Genomic DNA, 25,294 nt, shown 5'->3' with positions numbered 1-25,294 from the left:
CAAATACAAGATACTTAATATATATATATATATTATTATTATATATATTAATGTAAATAAAACAAATACAAGATACTTAATATATATATATATTATATATATAATATACATGAATGTAAAAAACACAAATACAAGATACTTAATATATATATATATTATTATTATATATATTATATATATATATTAATATATATTAATGTAAAAAACACAAATACAAGATACTTAATATAAAGAAATTTATTCTGAAAAAACATGACAAAATCAGAATTTCTTAACTGTAAATCCAATAATTAAAACTTTAATTTAAAAATAAAAAAATAACCATTACACTCCTTCCGCCCATGTAAATACTGCTCTGACAATATAAACAGAGAGCCATCACATTACATAAAATAGTATACACCTTCACAAACTTTAGCTTACGTGACATAAAACCCCGGCAGCAGCTGAGAAGTCTGTTCTGTTGACTCGTGTGGAGTGAAGGAGCTCACAGGTAAACACACACACACACACACACACACACACACACACACACACACACACACATATCACAATAAATAATCAAATATACACTTTGAGGCTTCTTTTCCTTTGGCTTTCTTTTCAGTTTTTTGGTTGTTTTAAAAAAAAAAAAGTAAACAAACATCTGTAATTATTCTGAGCAGGAAATGAGACCATCTGTGTCCCTTTTAGAAAAATGTCTCTCTTCACAAATGACAACGATTGTCTTCATCTGGCAAAACAAGTGCATCTTGACAACAACAACTTCCGTTTTCTTATTGGGATCGATTGATTGCAACGTGCCCCCGTCATCAGGTCAGGTCAGTGTCTCCTGTCGTGCGCTGCTCACACGTCCATCCACTGGAGTTGATCCCTTTTCCACAAACATTCTGCAGAAAGTAACTTTAATTTACTATAAATACCAGTCAAACTATGAAATATGGTTGAAACGACAGAATTACAGACACTTCTGGATGTTGACAACGTGGCCAACGTGAATGTGAAATGAAATAAATGGGATTAAAATGCACACGTACAGATGTGTTCAGTCGTCGTGGAGCTGCTCTCTCATTTTGGCTGCGATCTGCTCTCGTTTCTCGCAGTGTTTGTTCAGGTCTTTGATCTCCATCGACAGCGTGCTGTTCCACACCATCAGCACCGACTCCTCGTCTGAGAGACAAACTCACACTTTAGAGACACTCGCACCTTTTCATCAAAGTGTGGGACAAACGATGCGAGGGTCGGACTCACCGATCTGATTTGTCTCTTGTGGGAGTTTCCTGCCCAACACCAGCACCACATTCTTCCAGTTTAGAGTTTCTATTCGTGAAGAAAAGGCTCGTTTAAGATGCAGCATTTAAAGCAAAGAGCAGAGGGAACGGCAGACACATTGAGTTCAGCATGCTGGCTTCTGCACGCAGCAGCTCTGACAGACTCACTCTGATGAAAGACAAAAGCTCAGCTGTAGTAAGATGGCTCTTTTCATCGTTTCCCTCCTCACCAAGTGCTTCTGCTGTGGCATTATGTATTTCTTTAATGTGCTCAAATACTTAAAGAGAAATTGGACTGATGAGATACAGATAAGACATGAAGTTGAAGTGTAAAGGAATCTAAAACGATCACCACACAAAACATGAGCACTTCTGCTAATGAGGTCAATAAGAGGCTAAATCCCTCAGTATTAATATGCTAATCATAATCATATATTACATAACAGCTGTCACTGTGGACTGCAAACCTGAAGAGTGAGCTGTTATCGTTTCAACAATACATTCTTTATTTAATTATAGGCGCTCCAAGTCTGTCAGTGAATGTAGGCCAGTTCTGTCACGACTGCAAGGTGTCCTCGCACAGACTCCATGACGACTGATCGCAATGACTTGCACATGTGGCACAATGCTGGCATCGCATGAGAAGTGAAAAGTTAAGCACACACACACCTATGAGTGCAGAGGCGATGCAGCGGATGGAGTCGCAGCAGGGGCCGATGACCTGCAGCGCCTGGTGTTTGGAGAGCTCCAGCAGCAGCAGGTGGCCCCCTCTGGTGCCGATCCAGAGAGTTGCAGCGCTCTGCACCAGCAGGGCCTTCACTCCAGCCCAGGAGGGAGCGGCCTCAGTGGGCAGCTCCACCTCGCCGCCCTTCCTGCCTCTGCGGCCAGAGTCATGTCTGCGGCGAGGAGAGGAGATACATGTTACAAGCAGGTGCAAGTCTGCAAAGCAACTGCATGATGCATCGTACACACTACTTCATATGTCATGGCTAAGAGGAAGGTCATCCACGGGAGATTACTGTAACACTTCATTATGCACAACACAAAATATAACAAATCTTTATCTGTGTGTGTGTGTGTGTGTGTGTGTGTGTGTGTGTGTGTGTGTGTGTGTACCTGATGATCTGAGCACAGTCGATGCAGTCCACCATCCTCTCGCTCCTTTTATCCCAAACCTCGACGATTGGAGTCCCAGCTTTGCTGAGATAAACATATTTGTCCACGACCATCCGAGACACAAACGCATCTCCTCCCAACACGCGCTGCTGCCTGAACAACATAACAACATCATGACTTTAACTCTAAACTCTTTCCTTTAACCCTTTCTCTCCTTTCAGACGCTGCTGATTTGAAAACCGAAACGTTGACCCACAAGCTGCCTCTCATTGGCCGACAGGACATGGACTCACTGAAAGATGAGGTTGGGTCTGGTGTCGATGCTCTTGCAGACGTCGTAGTCTGCGGTGAAGGACAGGATCTTGCTCCCGCAGCCGGCCCACACAGACCTGCTGTCCAGCGAATGCCCCGACTGGCCCAGACACACGACGGGCGTCCTGACGTTTCCCACAGTGAGAGTTTTAACCGGCTGCCCGTTCTTCTGCTGGAGGGAGGAGAACAGGGAGGACATTAATCTCCAACCTCCCGCTGGATACAGTGTCCTACATTTACAGCATAGGGGGGGGGGACTAACATCTGAGCACAATGTCAGAGAATCAAACAAACAACACGGGATCTTTTATGTAATCTCACCTTGAGAACAGAGTCCTCATACACAGTCAGCACTCCATTGGCTGTCCCAACCAGCAAGTAATTCTTTCTTTGGCTGCAAAACAAAGAGAGACTTTTAATCACTTGGTTTATACACGTGTCCTTCTCCAACAGCCCAAAACAAGCCAGACACAGTTAGCATCTAAACATTTAGCAGACCCTCCGATTTACAATATCCTGCAGCACCGCCGTCAGATCCAAATGTGTCCCGACCAGGCATCTCAGATTAAAACTGTGGATATTGAAACATTGAAATCTCACGTGCGACGAGGATGCACATGGAAGTACAGCGAGGTGACGGCGTCTGAGACTCTCTGCAGGTGGTGCCAAGTCGACGTGTCCTGCGTGCTGATGACCGCTAAGGAGCCAGATTGTGTGCCTGCAACCAGCCAATCACAGGCCTCGGTCGGGATTTGGACGGTCACAAGACACAAGACGGGACTGGTGTCGATCACCTGCGGGAGAAGGAGAGACCGCGTGTAAACAGGAAGTATGAGGTGGGCTTGAGGAGATGTCCAGTGAACAGCGCTGTTGGCACCTGTGTAGTGACTGCGTTGGTGTCCAGGTCCACGGCGGTGATGAAGCCTCGCCTCTGGGTGCTGCTGCCTCCACCCACCCAGGCTGTGTGGCTGTCGGAGGGGCCGTCTTCACTGCCGGAGCTCACTGTGAAGCACTCGGCGTTGAACGTCCGGGGAACCAGCAGCTCCCTCATCAGGCACAGCATCTCCCCTGAGTTCAGCCGATCAAACACCTGCACACGTTACAGAAGACACAAATCCTTCATTGTGAATGAGGCTCTGAAATGTAACGAAAGCCACTGCATTGTGTGTGTACGATAGCACCACTAGGGGGGCGCTCCACCACAGCTTGTGTGCGCAACGCTCTGCCTTCACAGTCACACGGTCCGAACCTGAGCAGAGGTGGGTCGACCCTGAGGACTTTCCCTCAAACAGTCCTTCATCAGCGCCTGGAAGCCCGGCCAAGGGGAACAACCGTAGTGCTTCACTGGGTCTGTGGACAGGACAGTGAATGTTCTTTCATATCTGTGCATATATATCTATGGCATTCATAACTTTACAATGTGAACATTTTACCTGGCAGTTTCCCCTGCACTGCAACCTCATCAAACTCACTGGGGAACTTCATGCCGTCGGAGATGCGCTCACCACAGGTGAGGAGGTCGTAGAGCAGCAGGCCGAATGAGAACACGTCCGCCTGCTGGTTGTAGATCACATTACCTCGGGCGATCTCTGGTGCTCGGAAACCTGCCGGATACACAGGAGTCCGTTTACAGGAAGCGACAGAAAGACACTGACCACAGTTCACTGGAGGTCCAGTTCCTCAGAGGTCAGACTCTTTAAGCAGAACGACCTTAAATATAACCAGGATGTGGAAAGTTTGAGGAGGCGTTTAACCTGGCGTGCCCTCTGAGCTCCTCACTCCCATGCTGCAGCAGTACTGAGCGATGCCGTAGTCGGTAATCTTGGCGATGATCTCGGAGTCGGTCTTCAGGTTGAACAAGAGGACGTTGTGGGGCTTGAGATCCCGATAGATGATCATGGCTGAGTGAAGGTACCTGATCACACAGCATCATGGATCATATTGTAATCTGGACTCAAGACTTTTATCACACTTCTCCAATACCTTATTTATTCTAAATGCATCTGGACGGGCTGAACAAGACAAAGGACGTAATGCGACTGTACCTGAGTCCGTCGGCCACCTGCAGGGCGATTCTGTGCTGCAGCTTTCGGTTGAGGCTGCCGTTCTCGTGCTCAAAGAGCGAGTCGAGTGAGCCTCGCAGAGCCAGCTCCATCACGAGGACCTGAGGAGCGGAGCTGGCTGCCAGCAGACTTACCAGGCTGGGGTGATGGAGGCGACTCAACACCACCAGCTCCTGGAGAACAACGGAGAAGGAAAGAGAACGTTAGTGGCAGCAACCTGAGAAAAGGCGCTGAGGTCCATGTAGAGTCCAGCAGCCGTCGGGACCTTTTGGTTCGTTATTGTAAATCACCTGTCGGAGGAGTCTGTAGATGTAAAGCTCAGATGCATGCTTGTTGAATATTTTCACGGCGACTTCTTCATTTTTGTAGCCACTTCGATAGACAGTCCCAAAGCCACCGTCCCCTGTAGACGACACACTCAATATATTTATGGCTTTCATTTGACGTTCTTCAGGCATTGTGAGAATAATAAGTAAAAATGAAACGCGTGGAAATGAGACGCATGTACCCAGTCGGTTCTCTTTGGACATGTCTATCTCCAGCTCTTCACTGTCCAGTATTGTTCCCGCAGGCTGGTCACTCAGCACCAAGTCAGGAGCGATCTGAGAGATGGGCAGTGTGCAGCGGGGGTCCTCCGGGTTCACCAGCAGAAAATCTACGATTGATAAGGAAGTAACGCTCGACATCATCAATTGTAGATAATTGTGACAGGATTAAAGTCAGCTGATCCTGAGCACTTTAGGAAACCAAATCCGATGTTTTGGATTAAAAAAGGAGCTTCATGGCAGTGCTGATACTGATAATACTGAAATATTGATCTCATGTTCATAATTTAAATGTCTCCCGCCCCGGACGTCCCACACACATGCTCGTATTTTGATCGCACTTGATTTGCCAATTATTTAGTTTTTTACTGTGATTTATGTACCATTTTCAAAACAGGTGAAGAGGTCCTCGAGCAGAATCTTGCTCCACTCCTGTCCGTCCTCAAAGCTGTAGAGAACCCACTTCTTCAGCAGAGCCTCGCCGCTGCCGTGCACGTCGGTGTTCAGCAGGCCAGGAAACCATTCCTCCAGCAGGGAGTCGATGTGATCCACCACCTGACCCAGCAGCACGCGGCCTGGGGGGGGAGACAGGCAGCAGTTCTTGGATTGTGAACATCTATATCTCAGTCCTCTCTTTCTCTGCTCTTCGTTTGTTTCTACTTTTCTGTTGCTGCTTGTTTTGTTTTTTAAATGAATTAATACAAATGTTTGTGTCTTTTTTTAAATCCTTGGCACCTTTGCGTGAAGAGGGCACAGTGACCCTGACGAAGCTGGAGGGGTTCTCCTCCACCGGGGCCGCCTCCACCAGACAGTAGGCGTCCGGGGACCAGCTCAGGTACACGCCTCTCCTCCAGTAAAGAATTCCGGTTGGGTCGCACCGCTTTTCCTGGATAACACACAACGAGAGAATAATTGTTATTTTCATCATTATCGATTTAATCTGCAAGAATTTATTTTCTAGATTCAATGTTTAAGCTAATGAACTATGTGAAACATTTCCATCTCTGTCACTGGAGATGTTTTGTAAAGGTCTTGTTTTATTAGTTCAAAAGAAATTCATTTTATATGATATAAAGTAGGAAAAACTATTTTATAATATATTTATTTATTTTATGTTTTAGGATATATTTATATATCGAGGAGATATATATAGAATATTAATAGATATAATAGAGATATGTAAGAGAGTATATTATTTATAGATTAGTAAGATTATTATATATATAATAATAAATTATATATATATTATTGATATATATATATATATTATTTTATATTTTTTATTATATATATTTTATATATAAATATATATATATATTTATATCAATATATTTATATATATATATATATATATATATATATATATATATATATATATATATATATATATATATATATATTTATATAATTAATTATGTTTGTCTGTCTTGGAAAATCTATAATAAATGTAAATGAAAGAAAACTATATTTTATATATAGTTGCAGCTCTAATCTGCAGAGAGAATGATGATGATGATGTTCAGAGAGAACAGTAACTGTGTCTGCTCTACGTTCAGTTCACCTCTTCCACACAGCAAGTAAGAAGAAACTTCCAGCAGGCGACTGATCTGGCGAGACCAGTAATCCAAGGGGAAGTACGGCATCTCATACAGACGCACAATCACCTCGGAGTTCTCACAGTGAGGCAGCTCTATCACCGGCCTGTGTTTGGACAAACTGGAACGGAAGAGATCGGTGACTTTTATTTGGTCCCATCTACAAAAAGCACAATCCAAAAAACTGCACATTTAAAAAGAACATACCTGCTGGGTACCAGGAGCTGATCCTCGCCGAAGGGTAGAGCGATCTGAAACTTCTCCAGCAGCTTGAAGAACTGCGTCAGGTGGCTCTTGGGGAAACATTTGGTCTCAAACAGAAACCTCTCCACCACTGAGCGCTGAATGACTCCTTTAGGATGCTCCCAGAAGCCACAGCTCTTTAAGGTCAGCTTCTACACAGAGAACAGAAGACACATTCATGCACCCGACAGCTCTGACACGATCTTCAGCAATCATGTTCCTGCATACGAGTGTTAACAGACGGCTTGTATGTGGCCGCTGACTAAAACAAGACTGTTGCTTTGTTTGTTGTTGCTCAGCGACACAGCTCAGCTGAAGCACGTGTGATCATCTCTGGGTGTCCAGATGAAGCTACCTGAGAGATGATGTTGCACAGCCACTGCGGGTCGATGAAGTAGAGCTCTTGGAGCTCAAGTGCAGGATCATCAAAGTGCAGTAAAACCCCTTGAATGAGAGGAGAGACAGAAACCCCACCAGGCGTGGTCAAACATTAAAGTCAGGATGAAATTCAGTGCGTTGTAGAATTGCTACATCTTCGTATGGGTTACTATTTGCACATGTTAACAAGGAGAAGTAGAGAACACGGTTGAGATGTTTGTTATGCAGATATTGAGGAATTCGGACAGAAGCTGAACGCAGCTTGACTTTGACTAACCTGCTTCGCTGAGGAAGTGGACAGCGTGGGGCAGCTCTGCCTCCTCCAGCGGCAGCTGACTCTCCTGGATGAGCTGCAGCAGCTCATGGTGCCTGAGGACGGGGAACTCCGGGGGAACCCTGGTTCTCTCCTGCAGAACACGGCGCTCCAGCTCCACGTAGCTGTCTGGAACCAGCTGGCCCATCACAGGCTGACCCTGGATCTGTGGAAGGGGGGGAGGAGATGAGGACGGAGCAGCGCTGCATAATGTAAAGGCTCAATCGGCCGTTTGCGTCCTGTTACCTTGAAGCTGGTGACTTCCCGGGCGATGGCCTTGCGCAGCTTGGAAATGGCGTCCGAGTCCTCGCAGGCGGAGACCATGTGGTAGTCCCTGATGGCAGGGAAGCCCTGGTGGCTCAGCAGCTCCTCTCGGATCTTGGTCAGGCAGGACTGGAGTTGCAGGTCATCGCTCACATCTGTGTGTGTTCCCACCAGGATGACCGGGGACAGAGGAGCTACGGCCTGAAGGACAGAGGAGTGCATGGCTTTCTCAAAAGAGGGGGGGAAACATCTAGTTTGGCTTCTAACGATAGAAACCGGATTAATAAACTGCGTGAACCTTTCGCTCTGTGACTCGCCTTGATGTTGAAGAGCCAGGGCTTGAGGGCGTCCACCTGACTGGCTCCTTTGCTCAGGTTGTACACCACCAGGTAGAGAGCTCTGGACGTGAGGAAGTGAGGGTGAGAGCCACTGAACTCCTCTCCACCTGGGGGGTTCACAATGTGGGGTTTGGATCAGTGTGTTGCAACATGCATGACATAAGACATGAGAATGTTGCACCTCTAATGTGTGACTTCATGTTTTTAACCAACCTGAGAAGTCCCAGACGTTCAGAACCATTTTCTTCTTGTCCCGCTCCCTGATGGCCCAGTCCCGGACGTCAATGCCAACAGCTGTCCGCTTCGAGTTCAGCTCGGAGCGCTTCAGCTTCATCAGCTGCTTGATCAGCGTCGTCTTCCCACTGCCCGCATTCCCCACCACGATGAGCTTCATGCGGTAGTGCGGCACCGCCTTCTTCAGCCGCTGCTGCAGGAACCTGGGAGACAGGGTCGAGGGGATGGTGAGATGTATTTCATTGTGTTTCTTCTGAATGGCACAAAGGGTGTTTGAGATTACCTGACAATGTCTTTGGTCTTGCTGCCAATGAGTTTGAGGTCCAGCTGGAGTCGAAGGCCGTCCAGCGGCAGGTCCCACAGTCGGCTCAGTTTCCCCATCTCATCGGGGAAGGACCGCAAGTTGGTATTACGACTCACGTCCAGGGAGGTCAGGCCTTCCAACAGTCCGATCTGTGGCGGGATCTGAACACAGACAATACTGATTACAACAGGTGTCAGAACGAGGAAATAAGACACGTCTTTGGAAGGTGAACCATCCTGCACCTCAGTGAGCTTGTTGTCACTCAGGTGGAGCTTCTCCAGTCGGGTCCATTTGTAGATCGGCCCACTCAGATCCAGAACTTTGATGCAGTTCTGACTGAACATCAGCTCTCTGAGGTTACTGGACTCCCAGAGTCCCGGACCAGGCAGAGCTGCGATGTTGTTGGTCCTCATGTCCACTGACCGTAAACTGCACACACACACACACACACACACACACACACACACACACAGGAGTGTGAGAATGAAGGAACGTGTCACGCAATCGTATACATTAGAAACATGGGACTTACTTTGGGAGATGAAGGATCGCCTCAGGGATGCAGGTGAAGCTGTTGTTTGCTAGTTTCAGTGCTGTGATCTTGGATGGGAGGAGCGACAGGGAACCTGGAGAGGGCAGTGAAGATGTTTCTGATCGCACAATATGAGCGTAGGACAAGTTATGGAGAAAACACTCCATAACACACGGTTATATGGATCCATCCTTCTCATAAAGTGACTGTCCTATGAGATAACAAACTGACCTTTAAAGGAATATTCTCAAATATTTTGAAATGAATTGTTCGGTCCACATAATCTGGAGTGTAGTCCAGAGAACATAGAAGTGCAACGCTAGAAATCACTCACAGATTCTGTTCATGGAGGCGCTGAACGTCTCCAGCTTGGGGCAGCAGGTCAGGAAGTCTGGAGAAATGCTCTCCACGCTGTTCTTGCTGACATCTAGCAGCTTGATCTCCGGCAGACTCAGAGGCACACGCAGCTCAGTTATACTGTTACTGAAAAGAGAAAGAAGATTATGAGATGCTAATTATTGTGCTTCAGTCGGGGTTGTTAGGGAACAGAACATCTCTCCAAAACATGTTTACTGTCTTCAAACAAGTTCGTCTGAAGACTTTGGTGCTAAATTAGAACATTTTGACTTGAAGGAATTCTTAAAATTGGGCAATAAAGATGTAACATGATTACCATTAAAACAACAAAGAGGGTTGAGCAGCACACAAGAACATTGTGAGAAATGTGGTCCATAAAAAAATTACATTTACTATGAGACAACTATTTCTGAACTGATATGGAAGTTCAGACAACTTCAAAACCCTCATACACAATAGAAGTCTTTATATAGCCCGTCTCAGGAAATACCCAACCACCCCTGGACATGTGCCCAGCTTTCTGCCACGAAGTAAATGGTTTCAATCAAATTTCATAATTTCTAAATATTTGTATTTTCTTCTTTCTGAATCGCAAAAGTCCAGAGAACATTTTATTCTTGTTCCCTTTTAGTAATCGTGTTGAGTGAATAGACTAAAAAGGGAACAAGTTACAGACAAACACTTGTTGAAGTCGTGAACTGTATGTAAACATGTTGGAGCGTTCCACCGGCAGCCTACCCTTCCATAAAAAGCTCCTCCAGCTGATCCATGGCGCGGCCCAGCTCGTGAGGGAACGTGGTGATTTTGTTGAAGGACAGATTGAGCTGCCGCAGTGATTGGCAGGTTACAGCGGGGTCAAAGGTCAGTATGGGACCCACGCAGTTACGAGAGACGTTCAGCATGCTCAGTGAGAGCAGAGACAGCAGCTCCACTGGCAGAGACTGGAGCTGGTTGCCCTGCAGGTCCAGCCGAGTCAGACTCTTCAAACTCTGTCAAATCAAAAAGAAGGAAACAGCTTCAGAGTGAACGGATGGAGTCATGGATTCTTTTTTTGGGGGGGGGGGGATTCGGCACGGATTAAATGCTACCTGGCAAAGAGCGGAGGGAAACTCCAGCAGACTGTTGTGGCTCAGGTCCAGGCGGAGAAGATGCCCCAGCTGCTGCCGCACGAAGCCGTCGTCCATGAGACAGGACAGAGAGTCCAGCTCGTTACCCGACAGGTCCAGCAGGCGGATCCTCTCCCTCTCTTTGGACAGAGCCACAGAGCTCTCCCCTCCAAACACTGAAGAGGTGAAGAGTTGGATTAATAAGTAGTTCAACTGTAGACCATTTATTTCATTTGTAATGCTGTGAACTCGAATCTAGAACCATAGAAGAAGTCATTAGTTCCTTAACCCTTGTGCTTCTCTTTAAAAAGGTCAAAGAACTGCCCACCATTATTATTTTGGACTTTCACAAGAGTTAAATATTTTTCACAAACTTGTGACTTCATCACAACCATCAAATATGAATTAATTTGAAGAGTTTTAAGCCTTTTTATATAATGCCACTGCGGTTACAGCTTGTTGTTGTTCCGTAGGGCAAACTACTCAAGCCGAAGTTCTAGATTGAAAGCCTGATGTAATAAAATGATTGATTTTATGCTGTAATGGCAGTGAAATCAAAAATGATGGTTTTAATTGGTTTCAATAGGGACTTTCTTCTGTGTGTCTGTTGAGCCAACAAGATCCAGAATTTGAGATAAACAAGACAAAAATATCATTCGTGCAAAATTGTTAATCTTGTAAGAAGGAACGTTAGAACATGCTATTTTCTTATGAATTACCGGTACTTCATTTGATCTACGTGGAAATTTTATATTCTTAAGCAGATATTGTTCAAATGACCTTTTAACCGGCATGACAATAAAAGTTACATCAACACGTGAAGGTCATGTGAAATAGGAAAGCAAACGGCCGCGTGTAAATCTGATGGAGAAACCTTTGTGGTTTGAGCCGGTCCTTCCACATCTCCTGTGCACATGTTCACTGTGTTCACTCAGTCTACGCTCTGCAAAGGAAAACAGAAGAGCAAAGCAAACAGTGAGGCAACAGAAGTACATCTGGGTGCATTTACAGATCTAGAACTAGGAACGGGACATTCAGTCTTTCACTTAAGAGTAATTCAAACTTTGCTTTATGACGTAAACTTTAAGGCAAGTCCAATAAAAACAAATGTTCTGACAACTGCACGAAACACGAGATGTTAACGAAGAGGTTTTACCTCGGCGCTGGCATGTCTGCGGCGCCCCGGCTTCATTTTGAAGGACCCCCCCCTCAGCTCTTCTGTTGAATTATTAAGCGGCTTTGAAGACAGAACCCCCGACAGTGAATCACTCCCTGCAAGGAACAACACACAGAGGTGAGGACGTTATCATCCGCAGGTACACAACGATTTTACTCTCGCTGCCACAAATGTTTTTATGTAATCTAATTTTAGAAGGGTACTGATTATCTTTTTTATTATGAACATATTTGTATTTATTTATTCTTCAAATGTTCTTTATATTTAATAATCTCCCCCAATTTGGCCTTGAATTTATTATTTATTTTTATTAATATTATTATTATTATTAATACTAATAATAATTAATTTATATATGTGTATGAATAATAATATTTTTCAGTATTTATAAAAATATTATTAGTATTATTATAAATAGATTTGTCCGCATATCCATCTGCCTTTTCTTTAGCTCAGTGGTCTCAGAATACAAAGAAATATTGTAATAATAATTTAATAATAATAATTTAATAATAATAATTTATAATAATATTATTAATAATAATATTTTTCATTATTAATAATAATATTAATCGCATCGATATAAAAATATTTTCTTTGTATTCTGAGACCACTGAGCTAAAGAAAGGGCGTCCAGACAGATGGATATGCGGACAAATCTATTTATAATAATAGTGAATACTCTGTAAATACTGATTCTTTGTAAATGTCACGCGAGACATAATCAGATATGCTTGATGTCTTTACTGTTATTGATGATTAATAGACATGCTTTAAAATGTGTACTTTTAAAACAACACAGTAACTGTGACATGACGGATCACAAGTCAAAAATATCTGTAGCTAATCTCCTTTGATGTGCAGCAGACTGTGTAAAGAGTTAAGATGGATGACAAAATGAAGTGGAACAATACAAGATCTACTGGGAATTAACTTGCACTGATGAGCTTCAGCCGTATAAATCTGATAAAGTCCCCCGTGTGGCAGAAATGTCCGACGTTTATGAACTTTACCATCACTCTCCATGTCGTCGTTGACAAACAGGCTGCCGTCCATGGAGACGAAGCTGAAGCTGAAGCTGGAGTCGTCGCTCTCGTCAGAGATGTAGCCAGAGGTCATGCAGGGGTCGCCCAGAGACCTGAGAGGACCACTGACACTCTTGGCTCTCTGTAAAGACTGAATGTACCTCGCCAGACTCATACCTTTACCTTAAAGACAGAACACAGTACATAGACATTAAGACAGATGGTTTTGGTCTAAAACTCAAAGATAATTAATTTACGACGTTACAAAACAGAGAAAAGCATCAACTCTTCCTCACTCTTGTTGGAACGGAGGCTGTGCGTTCTGTCTCTTTCAGCCAGCAGGGGGCTGAGCCAGGCAGCGTCCAGGCGGCCCAGCCTGAAGCCCCCGAGGCAGAGGGCGCTGTTGTTGAGGTCCAGACCCAGACGGCCCAGCAGCTGAATGACTGTGGGTCCTTCGCCCCGCTTCACGCTCACAGCCAGAGCCCTGCGGAGCTGCTGCTCGTGGGCGCCTCGGCTGAGCAGCAGCTCCACCAGATCCAGAGGTCCGCCTCTCTCACACACCTGAAGAAGAGAAGAGTAAAGTTTAAATACAATGCTAACATGCAATGGTGTTTAGCAGCTATATGTATGTTAGCATGCTAACATACTCACATGACAATGCTAACATGCTGATGTTTAGCAGCTATATGTTGTGTTAGCATGCTAACATACTCACATGACAATGCTAACATGCTGATGTTTAGCAGCTATATGTTGTGTTAGCATGCTAACATACTCACATGACAATGCTAACATGCTGGTGTTTAGCAGCTATATGTTGTGTTAGCATGCTAACATACTCACATGACAATGCTAACATGCTGGTGTTTAGCAGCTATATGTTGTGTTAGCATGCTAACATACTCACATGACAATGCTAACATGCTGGTGTTTAGCAGCTATATGTTGTGTTAGCATGCTAACATACTCACATGACAATGCTAACATGCTGGTGTTTAGCAGCTATATGTTGTGTTAGCATGCCAACATGTGCAAGTAATGAACAAATCAAATGTTTGTCCAGTCAGGGGGCGTCTGACCTGGTAGATGAGAGATTCTGTTTTGGTCTTCGTGTTGATGTCTGCGCCCAGCTCGATCAGACACTCGGCCAAGGTCGTGTCTCCGTCCTCGCAGGCCTTTTCCAGCATGCTGTAGTGCAGCTGTGAGTCGCACCACATCTTAGACAGAGCCAGGCACACCGACTTACGCAGCTTGACAGCCGACAGAGAGGGATGAGATAAAGTTCAATCGTTCACTTTTTTACTCAATTATGGTGAAGATTTACAGTCTTTCTAGCAAATGCATTTTCTAAGTTCTTTCCAAGAAGTAGACAAGTGGCCCTATATGCTTAATCTGAACCGTATACTCGGGCATGTCTGGAATGTCCTGCATGGTCCTTTTGCACTACATGTGTGTGTCAACATGACTTATACACAGTATGTGACTGAGACTGAAACTCAGCTAATCTCACACACACTACTGGGCCCATCAGCCTAATATATTGTGAGATTTGGACTCATTTTGAGCCGGAGCATCGGCAGCTTAATTCCATAACCAATGAATTATTATCCACTAAAGTTGGGCACGATAACGGATGAAAAGATCCCTCTTTTTGTTATCTTTGCCACCATCTTGGCTATAAGGGAGCCGGAAGGGACAGTTGTGTGAGATTACATTTGATCTGCGGTTCTATCTAACTCACAGCATTGTTGCAGTGGTCAGGAGTCTCCTCTCTGAGCTGTTGGAAGATGTGCCTGTCAAAGTCTTCTCTCTGCAGTTCAGCTGCTGCTCCTGAACAGGCGTCCAGCATCCTCAAAGCCACCTGAAAACACTGCGAGACGCACGACCAGAGACGAGTCAACCAAGAGAAGTCAAGTCTATTTTACTTAAAGTCACAAAATCTGCCTGGAAGGGCTTTACACTCTGTAGAGCGTGCAACACCCTCCATCCTTAGGTCACAAGTCTACACTGCTGAGACTGGAGCTCTGCAACCAACTGATAAAATAATGTATAATTGTGTTCAGATGTCACCTTCAGGAGCATCTCGGAGTCTTCTCCGTACTGGACGAGTGAGGCGACCACGACGGAGGCCAGAACAGGTACAATCATCCTCGACAGCTTCTTCTTGGATACGAGGCAGCTGAGCAGGGTGAGACCCCAGGAGTGTATCTCTGTTGGGAAGTTAGCGATTAATCATCTCTAAAACTCACGTTTGTGTACACAAACAAACACACATTCTTCTTTTCTTCTGGAACTTCCAGGATCTAATTATTATTCCCCAAATTCACTTTAACCAAAGTGCTTTATTGGCCCGACCTAACGGAGGTAATGACAGACAAATTACTCAAATGTCAGTTTTTATTACAGACTATCATTTTAAAAGGCAACAACACTGTTGTCCTGTTTAAGACGTGGGTTGCAAATCAATGATAGGTCAAGGTTTAGCTGATTTCCCCCCCCCCCCCCCCCATGCTGAAACAGACAAAAATCTAACCTCGTTCCTGTGGAAACATCTGTAGTGTGTGCAGCACTGTGTCTATCGCCCCCTGCTGGCAGAGCAGGTCCACAGCACCAGAGCAGTCAGCCAGAGCAGACAGCACCTTCAGTCCACACTTCTGTATGATGGAGCTGCTGATGAACTACACACACACACACACACACACACACACACACACACACACACACACACACACACACACACACACACACACACACACACACACACACACACACACACACACACACACACACACACACACACACACACACACACACAGCTGAGCTATTTATTCTGTGGGTACGACCATAAGATGTATTATAAAATGGACGAATGAGAGAGATATTTTAGGGTTGGTCGGTGTGCTCGTACCCTGTTGAGAACCTCCAGGTAGAGGGTGTGAGCTCCTTCCACCACACACTGGTTCTTCAGGACCTTCAGCGACACGTCGGCCATGTCGGGATCTGCCACCGAGACGCCATGCTCCCTCAAACTCCTGTCTGGGAATCAAACACACCGAGGGAAGTGAAGACAAAGAGGCAAACAAACACACACACAGCCGCTCTGTTATCACTAATCTAATTAGGAGTGTAACGAGGAGCAGAGGAAGCGTACACCATGGCCTCATTGATAGAAATTAAAAGCAGACAAGTTGCTCCACTGAAACGACTTTGTCTCATTTGTAGTCACACACAAATGAAACCCTGATTTAGTTTCCTTTGGATTAGAAGAATTGAAGGACAGATCCAGCATATCATGGAATACAATATTATTGAGGAGGAGCACATCATTCATTTTCAGTTCCACGTTTAGTTTTGCTTCGCTCTACTGGATGATTCCAAGTCCAATGTTCCCTCTTCTTCCTGCGCCCACACACCCACACACCCACACACACACCCACACACCCACACACCCACACACCACACACACACACACACAGCAGTGCGAACACTAGGGCTGCACCGGACGTCATCTTGTGTTATTGTGGTTATATAAATGTCATTTATAGTTCGGATAGATCGCTGCTAGCCTCGTTAATACAGGTGCATGCATTCGATAGAGTAAACTGTGTTGTGACCGCTGTCAGAACGCTGTTTCTGAAAGGCTAAACGGCAGCGAACATGGATTTAATCAGAACATTTCATTAGATAACTGCATGTTGTGATTTTTGGAAATTATTACATTTATCTTTTTTCACTAAATCTTGACTTTTGAACTACAGAGATGAGGAGTGTGTGTGTGTGTGTGTGTGTGTGTGTGTGTGTGTGTGTGTGTGTGTGTGTGTGTGTGTGTGTGTGTGTGTGTGTGTGTGTGTGTGTGTGTGTGAAAGATAGAAAGAGACACACAACACGCCCGACTCATCTTGAAGACACCTTGAGTCTTTAACAGCAAAGATCAGCGTACAGCCAACATCTCACTGTCAGGTCACGACTTATACGTTACCTGGGCAGAGGAACACCAGGCTGGCCTGCAGAGCCTCCAGCTGAACTTCTGGCTGGAAGTTGTGAACCTTCATGGTGCTCAGGATCTGACTCATGGCCATGTTCAACTCATCTAGACTGGCTGTCCTGCAGACATACAGAGGCAGGCTCATTACTTAATATTACATCCTGCACACAGATGTTGGGGGTCTGTGATAAAGTCCCAAGCATCTCTAGAAGCCACTGTGTTTGTACCCACCTTCCCTGGAAGAGCAGCTTGAGCAGTTTACAGGCGCTGACGGAAACTTCAGCCGAGGTTGAATGTCTCCTCATCATCTCCACTAGATTGACGTGGAGGCCACAGGACAGCAGCAGCGAACGCATTTTACCTGCAAACAGAGCAGATGAAACGCTCAGTGAAGGAGCAGACAACCTGCAGGCAGGAGAACTCGCTCCTCATCTGATGCATCGTTCTGTAAAACAACATGGAGTACAGCCGCTTTAGTGTGCTGAAGACTCACTGTTGTGTGTGAGGAGTGTGGCGATGGCACTGGTAGCAGCTTGGAACACACGGGGAGAGGAGGAGTGGAGCAGCATGGCTGCCATTAACTGTCTGTGAACAGGAGTCCTGAAAACAACAACAGATGACATCATATCTCTCATCAGACCTTTTTAAATACGTCTTAAGCATCCCTCATGACATGCACAACACTGAACTATGCTGATGTCCTATATATTCTAATAGAGGACACAGATAATGTATCATGTCCTTTGTGTTTTGAAGCTCCCACCTCTCCTCCTGCTCCTCTGCAGAGTGCTTCACTCCGGCTCCGTGCAGCAGCAGATTATGAATGGCCCAGCTCGCAGCTTCCTGACGCAGCACAAAGGATTCACGCAAGTTAGAGACCTTTAAAAATGATGCTTTGTGAAATATTGTCCAGAAGAACGTGGGACTGACCTGAACATCTGGCTCAGCAGCGTGGAGCTCCAGTGCCGTACAGCAGGCCTCCATCCAGCCCAGGCCCATGTCCTCCACCTCCTCCCGACCCCTGTTCTCCTCCTCCTCTCCTTCCTCCAGACCCTGCTCAGCCACCGCTTTGTTCTGCACGATGGTCGCAGCTAACACACAAATACAGTACGGAGTAAACGACTGCACCGAGACCGAATCGATTTCTGTTCTTATCAACAGCTGACTGCATTTATAAGAAGTACAACTGGTCCTTCTCCTCTGAATATGTTCTACTGAGAACTCATTGTGATGCATGGAACTCACTGATTCTGTCTGCTTGTTTGGCTGATTAGCAGATTATATCAAAGCTTAAAGGTTTGATGATGCTGAACAAAAAAAGCCTTTAACATCCTGCACAGACAATCCACAGTGGCACCAGCCTCACTTGTACTTCATGGATGTAGAACAGCACTAATCTTACTTTCTACGGCAGGAAAGAAAGAACATTCAAGAAAGTTTTTTTTAACTAAATAAAATGTATGAAGCCGCTCTGAACCATTTTGAAAAAGTAATTTTTTATTGATTTGCATTATTAAAGGAAATGTATTTCTAATTTTCATTGAAAGATACATGACATACATGACTTCTGAGCGGATCCGTACCACACAACAATGTTCCCGTAAGTCTGTCTGATATGATGTTAAAAATGTGATTAAAGATTAAAATGTGATTAATTGTTCAGCCCTAAGTTTTACGTTTTCTCGCATTGTGTCGATGTTGAGGTTAAATAAGAGTGTGTGTGAGTGTGAGCCTCACTGAGGTCGGCCAGGCAGGAGAGGGCGGCGGCTTGCAGCGCGGCGTTGTCGGGGAAAGTCTGACAGGCTCTCACTGCGATCCTCTGGACGCCGTTAAGAACCAGGATGTTGTAGTAACTCTCTACGAGAAGACACAAAAACAAGCGCACCCTGGATTAAATTGACGCCTCTACTGACGCCTTTAATCTTAATCTGTCGACTGGCAAACACACGAGCTCTTCAGGACAGTACTGCAGTGACATTATCTGCTAAACTCAGACATGAACAATTTATCCACAAATGAAACAAAGATTAAAGATTAAAGTTAAATATTAGGCTGTTCACATGTGTCTGTGGAAATGTCCTGTCTGACCTGATGTAAAGCTCCTGAACAGGCAGCAGCCCGCCTCCTGCAACGCCTCCACCTCGGGGAAGGCGTCCATGGCGGCGATGATGGCGCTGTAGCAGCGAGTGCCTCCCGACATCAACATCTCCACGTTGCTGCCTGCGAGAGAACATTCCATGAACGCGTAACAACGACAGCATCTCTGCTCTTTTGTCCTTTCAAATGACACCCTCAGTGTCTCAAGGTGTAATGACAGTGTTGTAACAATATGCACCATTTTAGATTCCTACACCCAAAAGAATGATGTCGGTCAAATTCAGCAAAAGAAAAGAAAAATATGAATTAATAAAAGACAAACGGAGGGTCAGAAAAAGTCCCTCGCAAATCAAGAGTATCTCCAAGCAGCCTGGAATCCCCCCATGAGTGTAATCAATCACACATCTGTGAAAAGCACAGATTAAAGTGGAAAAGTATTTATGACCACGTCCTGTTTTCATGCAGAAGTCCTCCAGTCTATAGCAACGTCTGCAATAACAGCAATATGTCATCTTGTGTATTCGCCCGGTGTTTGTTGAGTGACAAGCTTTTAATGCAGACAAACGCTCATTTACAAACTACAAACTCAAACAATCGCTTGCAATGCGGGACAAAAAACTAATATTTGGTGCCTTCAACCCTTATTATTATTATATATATCACATAATTATGCATGCACAGAGGCTCAACCAAGCAGGCAGCTGTGTTCTTCACCATGGAGGGAATAAAACAACGCTCTCCTGTCCCACGAACTGCTGTTCTTACACCGCAGCACAACGCCACACGTGTTTACTGGTGTTTGAGGGATAATCTCATTACCGTCAGGGTTCTTTGAAAAGCGTGGATGAAAGGTTAATATGTGGTGGACTCTATCCGGTCACCCAGAGTTATTTTCTCCCCACATTATAAACATCACTGGGGTGTAATGAGGTCTTACCGGGGCGAGCCAGTGGCAGCAGCACCCTCATGGCCTGCAGCAGCAGCTTGGGGCTGTCGGGGAAGCTCTGCAGAGCCGCCAGAACAACCACGTGATCCTGGTTCTCCACAAACTCCACCAGGTGCTCATCACTCACTGGAAACACAGAAACAACAAAGGTATGCAGATTCTGTACGCAAGCAAATAGAGAAAGCGTAATGCAAGGCGAGCTGTTGGATATTAACGTAACTGTAGGCGTGTTAAAGGGACAGTTCACCCCATACTTTTTATAAAAGCCTGCTTCTGCTCGTGCTCCCTCAAGAAAATAGTTCCTAACAGCACAACAAGCCGAGCGCAATCTAGTTGAGATATATTGGAGAGACGGCTGATCTCTGCAACACTCGGGAACTAGATTGATAAATAGCACGACAGGCTGTAACCTGCTAATTTATGCATGTTAGCAAGTTAGTAAGCCAACGTCCTGAGATGCTAATGCTAGCTTTTGTGCAGTTAAGGTTGACAAAGCACGTCTAGACTCAAAGTCAAAATATCCTAAAATTGTCAATTTACAGAGGATTCAATTTAGATAAACTCTTATTTATCAAGTCCGAAGCTTCTCTCCACGTAATGAGCATTACAACACCGCAGGACTCTAAACAGAGCCGTGTCTCTGTAACACAGGATACAGAGACAAATACACTGCAAGAACATGCATGTACCTCTGCACACGGGTATGTTTGGAGGTCAGATTGCATGTGTCAGCTCACCTTTCTCCAGGAGTAACTGCAGAGCTCCACAGCCTTGGAGCTGCACCTCTTCACTGGTAGGAAACATCTTCATCGCTTGCACTACCAGGCCAAACACATCCTCCTCCTCCTCCTCCAGCACCAGCAGAGGAATCATGTCTACATAACCAAGAATTAAACAAGTACACGTAATAAGTCTGAAGCCTTGATGGGATCAGGGGTATTGAATATTTCCTAGAAGTTGCACTTTTGAGTTTTCTTGCTTTTTGGGATTATGTGAATATTTTTCGGCTTTATTTTATTATTATTAGTATTTATTTGGATCCTCAGCAGTGCAGCCACTGACATTGTTCTGTCCCAAACAAGTGAAGGCAGTTTGCAGACCATGTGACGCTTTCTCAGAAGCTTCACTTCACACAAAACAAAATAAAATATAAACCACAATCAATGATCTTTTCAGGAAAGAGAAGAAAGGAAAGAAAATGTTGCTCTAAAAATAATCTACAATAAGTTGTCGGCTTTGTTTCTTGCTCACATGACGTGCGGGCAAGATCTCCCTCTTCCTCACTGTCATAAAGCAAGACTTACTTTATTTAAATCTAAATGACTTTTGAATGTATTCGTGTCCTGTCCTGATCAGATGATGACCATTAAAGGAGCAGAAGAGGCTTTTAAATTCAACGTGTCTTCACATCCTGATGTCTCCTGTGTGGTCGTGTACCTGATGTGAGCAGGAGAGCCAGGGCTCTGAGTCCAACCATGATCACTCTGCTGTCTGTGCTGTACTGAGATAACACCTTCAGGATCTGCCTGGGAGACACATCAGGAGAGCAAAGACTGAAGTCAGGCTGTGGCCAAGATAAAGAGATGTTACAACATTTTACTGTCTGCAATGCAACGGCCGAACGTTTGAAACCTCACAGGAGTTTAATGAATGCACCGCAGATCTTTACAGTGGTTTTACACTACATGCTGATTCACAGGTCTGCATATCTTAAGGTCGTAAAAGGTTATCCTTTAACCTCTTACTGTCTGAGAACACTTCTGTACTCCATGTTCTTGAGTTGAAATAGAAGTGAGACTGAAGGTTGAACTGAGAAAGAACAACTTACAGGTAAAACTGACGTGTGCTTCTGTAATACGAGTACAATGAACGGGAACTGAAAATTCAGCCGACAAACATTATACTTCACTATTTTCACTTCTTTTTGGGACACCTACCTTCCATATGAGGATGTGATTCTTATTGGGAGTAACAAGACTAAGAGTGTGCAGCCATACAATGTCTTCACTTACTGGTGCACTCCCAGAACCTCCCATTCCTTGACTGCCTGCAGAGGTCTGGTCAGCTGGTCCAGCGTATCGGGGCATATTTCAATCAGCCGACACAGCAGGGACCAACCCACCTGTAGCAAGAAGATCAAACCGCAACGATCAAAATGCAACTAAAGAAAAGATAGATGAATTCAAATCAGCTTGTGGAATCACAGCTGGATCGTTGTTACTGTATGTGAAGCAAACTTTGAATTATTAACAGTATCTGACAAGGTACAGCCACGAGACGCCATAAACATGCTAGATCAGGTGTGTGCGGGTGAGGCTGTAACTGTAGTTTAACGTGCAACATTAGTGAGTTTCATTTCAGCACCTTAAAAGCTGATGTTAGGTTACATTTGTCATTAAAATAAGCTGCGTTAAAAGCCACCTCTCTCAGTTTACTAACTTCCAGATGGCTGAATAACACACTGCTGACGCAAAAGTAACAAATAAACGACACCACCAGAGTGTGTGTGAGGTTTCTGACGTCCTGCAGTACCTGCTGGACTCCTTTGCTGCTGATGTAGGAGGAGAGCACCAGCATGAGGGGGGTATGGACATTTTTGCCTTCAAACAGTTCAGCTGCTGCAACAGATGAGAAGATGTGATCAGTTAGCTTTGAATAATGAGCGTCATTAACGCATTAACACTGGTGTGTATAGCAATAACAAGGGTCCACCCTGAATCAATTAGTCGATCGACTAATTGATTCAGCCCTAATTCCAAGTCCTGCGGTCAAGATTTGAAATACATGGAAGCACAATAATACAAGTGTTCTTGAGTACAGAAAGTAAAATGATGCATTATGATAAATGAAGGTTTACTATCTAAATATTAAAGACCAGATTAACCCATAACTACAGCAATGCATCTCTACAGTATGTATCTTTATCTACGACTGTGTGTTGAATGTAGTGCAGTAAATGTAAAAGTTCTGGAGGATAACATTTCAAAGAAAATGCTGCGGACGTGTTAAAGCGTCAGGAATAATATTCTAATAATAAACTCCTTGAAAGGGAATATTCTGCACAAGATCTTTAACTTGTACTTTAACACTTAAAGTACATGTTTGCTGTTGATACTAGTTGCACTTTTACAAAAGATATGAGCACGTCTTGCACCTTTATTTTATTCTCATGTATTTTGTGAAGCACTTTGTAACCTTGTTTGGACCAGTGCTATACAAATAGTTATTATCATTAATATTATTATTATTATTATTATTATTATTATTATTATTATTATTATTATTATTATTATAAACTGCAACATTAATACGATTCCTACACGTTTATGCATCAAAAACATCCAATAATATATTATATAATAATAACACATTAACATAATAAGTATTTCTTATATTGTAAGTATATTTTGCTGATAATTATTCTTTATGCATGACTTGTCATTGGGTATTTTACACTGTGGACTTCCCTCTGTGTCCTTAATTAAGTCATTATTATTAATAATAATAACATTGGTGTTGTTAATCATACTTCAGTAAAGGATCTGGGTACGTGTCCCACAACTGTTCATGAGTCAAACAACATGTCCAGAGGACATCGTGCCTGTTTATGATGCACATGCAGGAAAAATGTGTTTCCTACCATTGTCGGTGTGCGCCAGGAAGAGCAGATCCTGGATGATCTGAATCAGAGTGCACAGTTGTCTGTCTTCTTGGGAGATTTTCAGCCTCACCAGAAGTTTCTTCAACCTCTCTTCTAACTCCTCTTTGTTAACCATGGTCTTTAAAATACTGTTTTCCACGTGCATTTAGGTGAATCCCTCAGAACAACCGAGCTGCGAGCGGCCACCCTGCTGCAGCATTGCTACAGTAGCATGGGGAGGAACGAGTAAAGTGACACTGGTGTGTTTACATCCCTAAAGAGTAGCGATGTTACATCATATCACACGAGCTACAATCCGGCTGCACGAATAGAGAAGCTGTCCGCGTGAAGGAGTCTCAGATCGGACGTTGACATCACCGTCCTCCGCTAACTTTCCCCCGGCAGACAAACATGTTCCTCTTTGTGTGGCAGCAGTGTTGCTCCTTCCTTACAGTCACATCATATGACTCCGATCAGAAGAAACTTCCCGTTTGTTAAAGAGGAAACTGGAAATAAACACTGCGCAGCACCGGGGGGGCGGCCACGGAGAATCTCAACGGACAGACCTCTCGGTAAAACATTTCACGCATTATTTATAACCACCGAATCCTTTTTTTTTTTTTTAAATCAAATTACATTGACAGCTACACGTACATCCGTGCACTTCACAAGCTGCCTCCACCCACCCCGGTGTCTGATGTCAGTTACTGATTTACCGTTTTAAAAAGCAGTGAGAGACTTGGCACTGATTCGCGCCGTATTCCATTACAAAAAACTCCGATTGTAATGTTTGTTTGTGAATAGGAAAAAATACTTAGCCCGTAGAGAAAATTTAAAAACGTTTTACAACTTATTGAAAGATGTGTTTAAATTCGGCATACATCATTTCACACTAAACTGTAATTATTTCAACGTTTTCTGTCTGTTCTTCTATCGTCTTTGTTTTTTACTGCGCATCTAGCACTGTAGCTACGGTATTTACAGCATCGATAAAGTGAAAGATAGGGACTGAAAAGTTGTTTATTGAATGTCTTAATATTTTAACAAACGTCAATTCACATTTTATTTCCTTTTCTTTATTATTTATTTATATTATTTATAGAATGAAGGCCAGATGCTATTTGTCAAAAATGGAAATTGCCGGGGTAAAAATGCAAATATAAAAAAGAAACTCAAATTTGTCTAGGATAAAATAACCACATAAAATGACAAACAGCTCATTTGAGCTCCTAACAATAACAAAGTTAGTTCTTAAATAAAACCCCACATCCATCATTGTTTGGTCTTCGAAGGCGAATAAGAAACAGCTGATATGACCATATGTTGTGCCTTTTGCTCAGACTGTACAGCCCTAAAATATCTAATTTGAGTTTGACAGGGCTGAGAAGGTAAACACAGCTGTCTGAGGATCACAGGAGGCTCAGGTAAGCTTTTCCTTGTTCATTGTTAATTA

The 25,294-nt window shown here is 44.1% G+C and overlaps 1 protein-coding gene across 1 annotated transcript; it reads right to left on the bottom strand.

Annotated features, from left to right (window-relative positions):
- Positions 1 to 222: 222 nt before the first annotated feature.
- Positions 223 to 24,431, bottom strand: lrrk2 (leucine-rich repeat kinase 2). The gene is given in 53 exon segments (XM_029433449.1): positions 223 to 890; positions 1,038 to 1,170; positions 1,252 to 1,320; positions 1,941 to 2,167; positions 2,388 to 2,540; positions 2,681 to 2,871; positions 3,021 to 3,093; positions 3,300 to 3,493; positions 3,577 to 3,789; positions 3,949 to 4,049; positions 4,133 to 4,303; positions 4,454 to 4,614; positions 4,745 to 4,935; positions 5,053 to 5,165; positions 5,271 to 5,417; positions 5,691 to 5,882; positions 6,043 to 6,169; positions 6,171 to 6,193; positions 6,869 to 7,023; positions 7,110 to 7,297; positions 7,501 to 7,589; positions 7,801 to 8,002; positions 8,083 to 8,301; positions 8,418 to 8,545; positions 8,652 to 8,875; positions 8,956 to 9,137; positions 9,219 to 9,405; positions 9,509 to 9,602; positions 9,843 to 9,991; positions 10,604 to 10,854; positions 10,954 to 11,147; positions 11,846 to 11,914; positions 12,115 to 12,243; positions 13,162 to 13,356; positions 13,470 to 13,734; positions 14,253 to 14,423; positions 14,915 to 15,043; positions 15,244 to 15,383; positions 15,707 to 15,851; positions 16,082 to 16,209; positions 17,153 to 17,277; positions 17,390 to 17,519; positions 17,652 to 17,758; positions 17,922 to 18,001; positions 18,089 to 18,249; positions 18,896 to 19,015; positions 19,247 to 19,378; positions 20,193 to 20,327; positions 20,939 to 21,076; positions 21,639 to 21,727; positions 22,214 to 22,323; positions 22,734 to 22,819; positions 23,842 to 24,431. Coding segments are annotated over 52 exon segments (7,683 nt in total). The 5' UTR covers positions 24,008 to 24,431; the 3' UTR covers positions 223 to 890; positions 1,038 to 1,045.
- Between the last annotated feature and the right edge of the window lie 863 nt (positions 24,432 to 25,294).

This window comes from Cottoperca gobio, chromosome 6, assembly GCF_900634415.1.
Source record: "Cottoperca gobio chromosome 6, fCotGob3.1, whole genome shotgun sequence".
In the NCBI taxonomy this organism is placed as follows: domain Eukaryota; kingdom Metazoa; phylum Chordata; class Actinopteri; order Perciformes; family Bovichtidae; genus Cottoperca; species Cottoperca gobio.
This window is presented reverse-complemented; position numbering and strand designations above follow the sequence as displayed.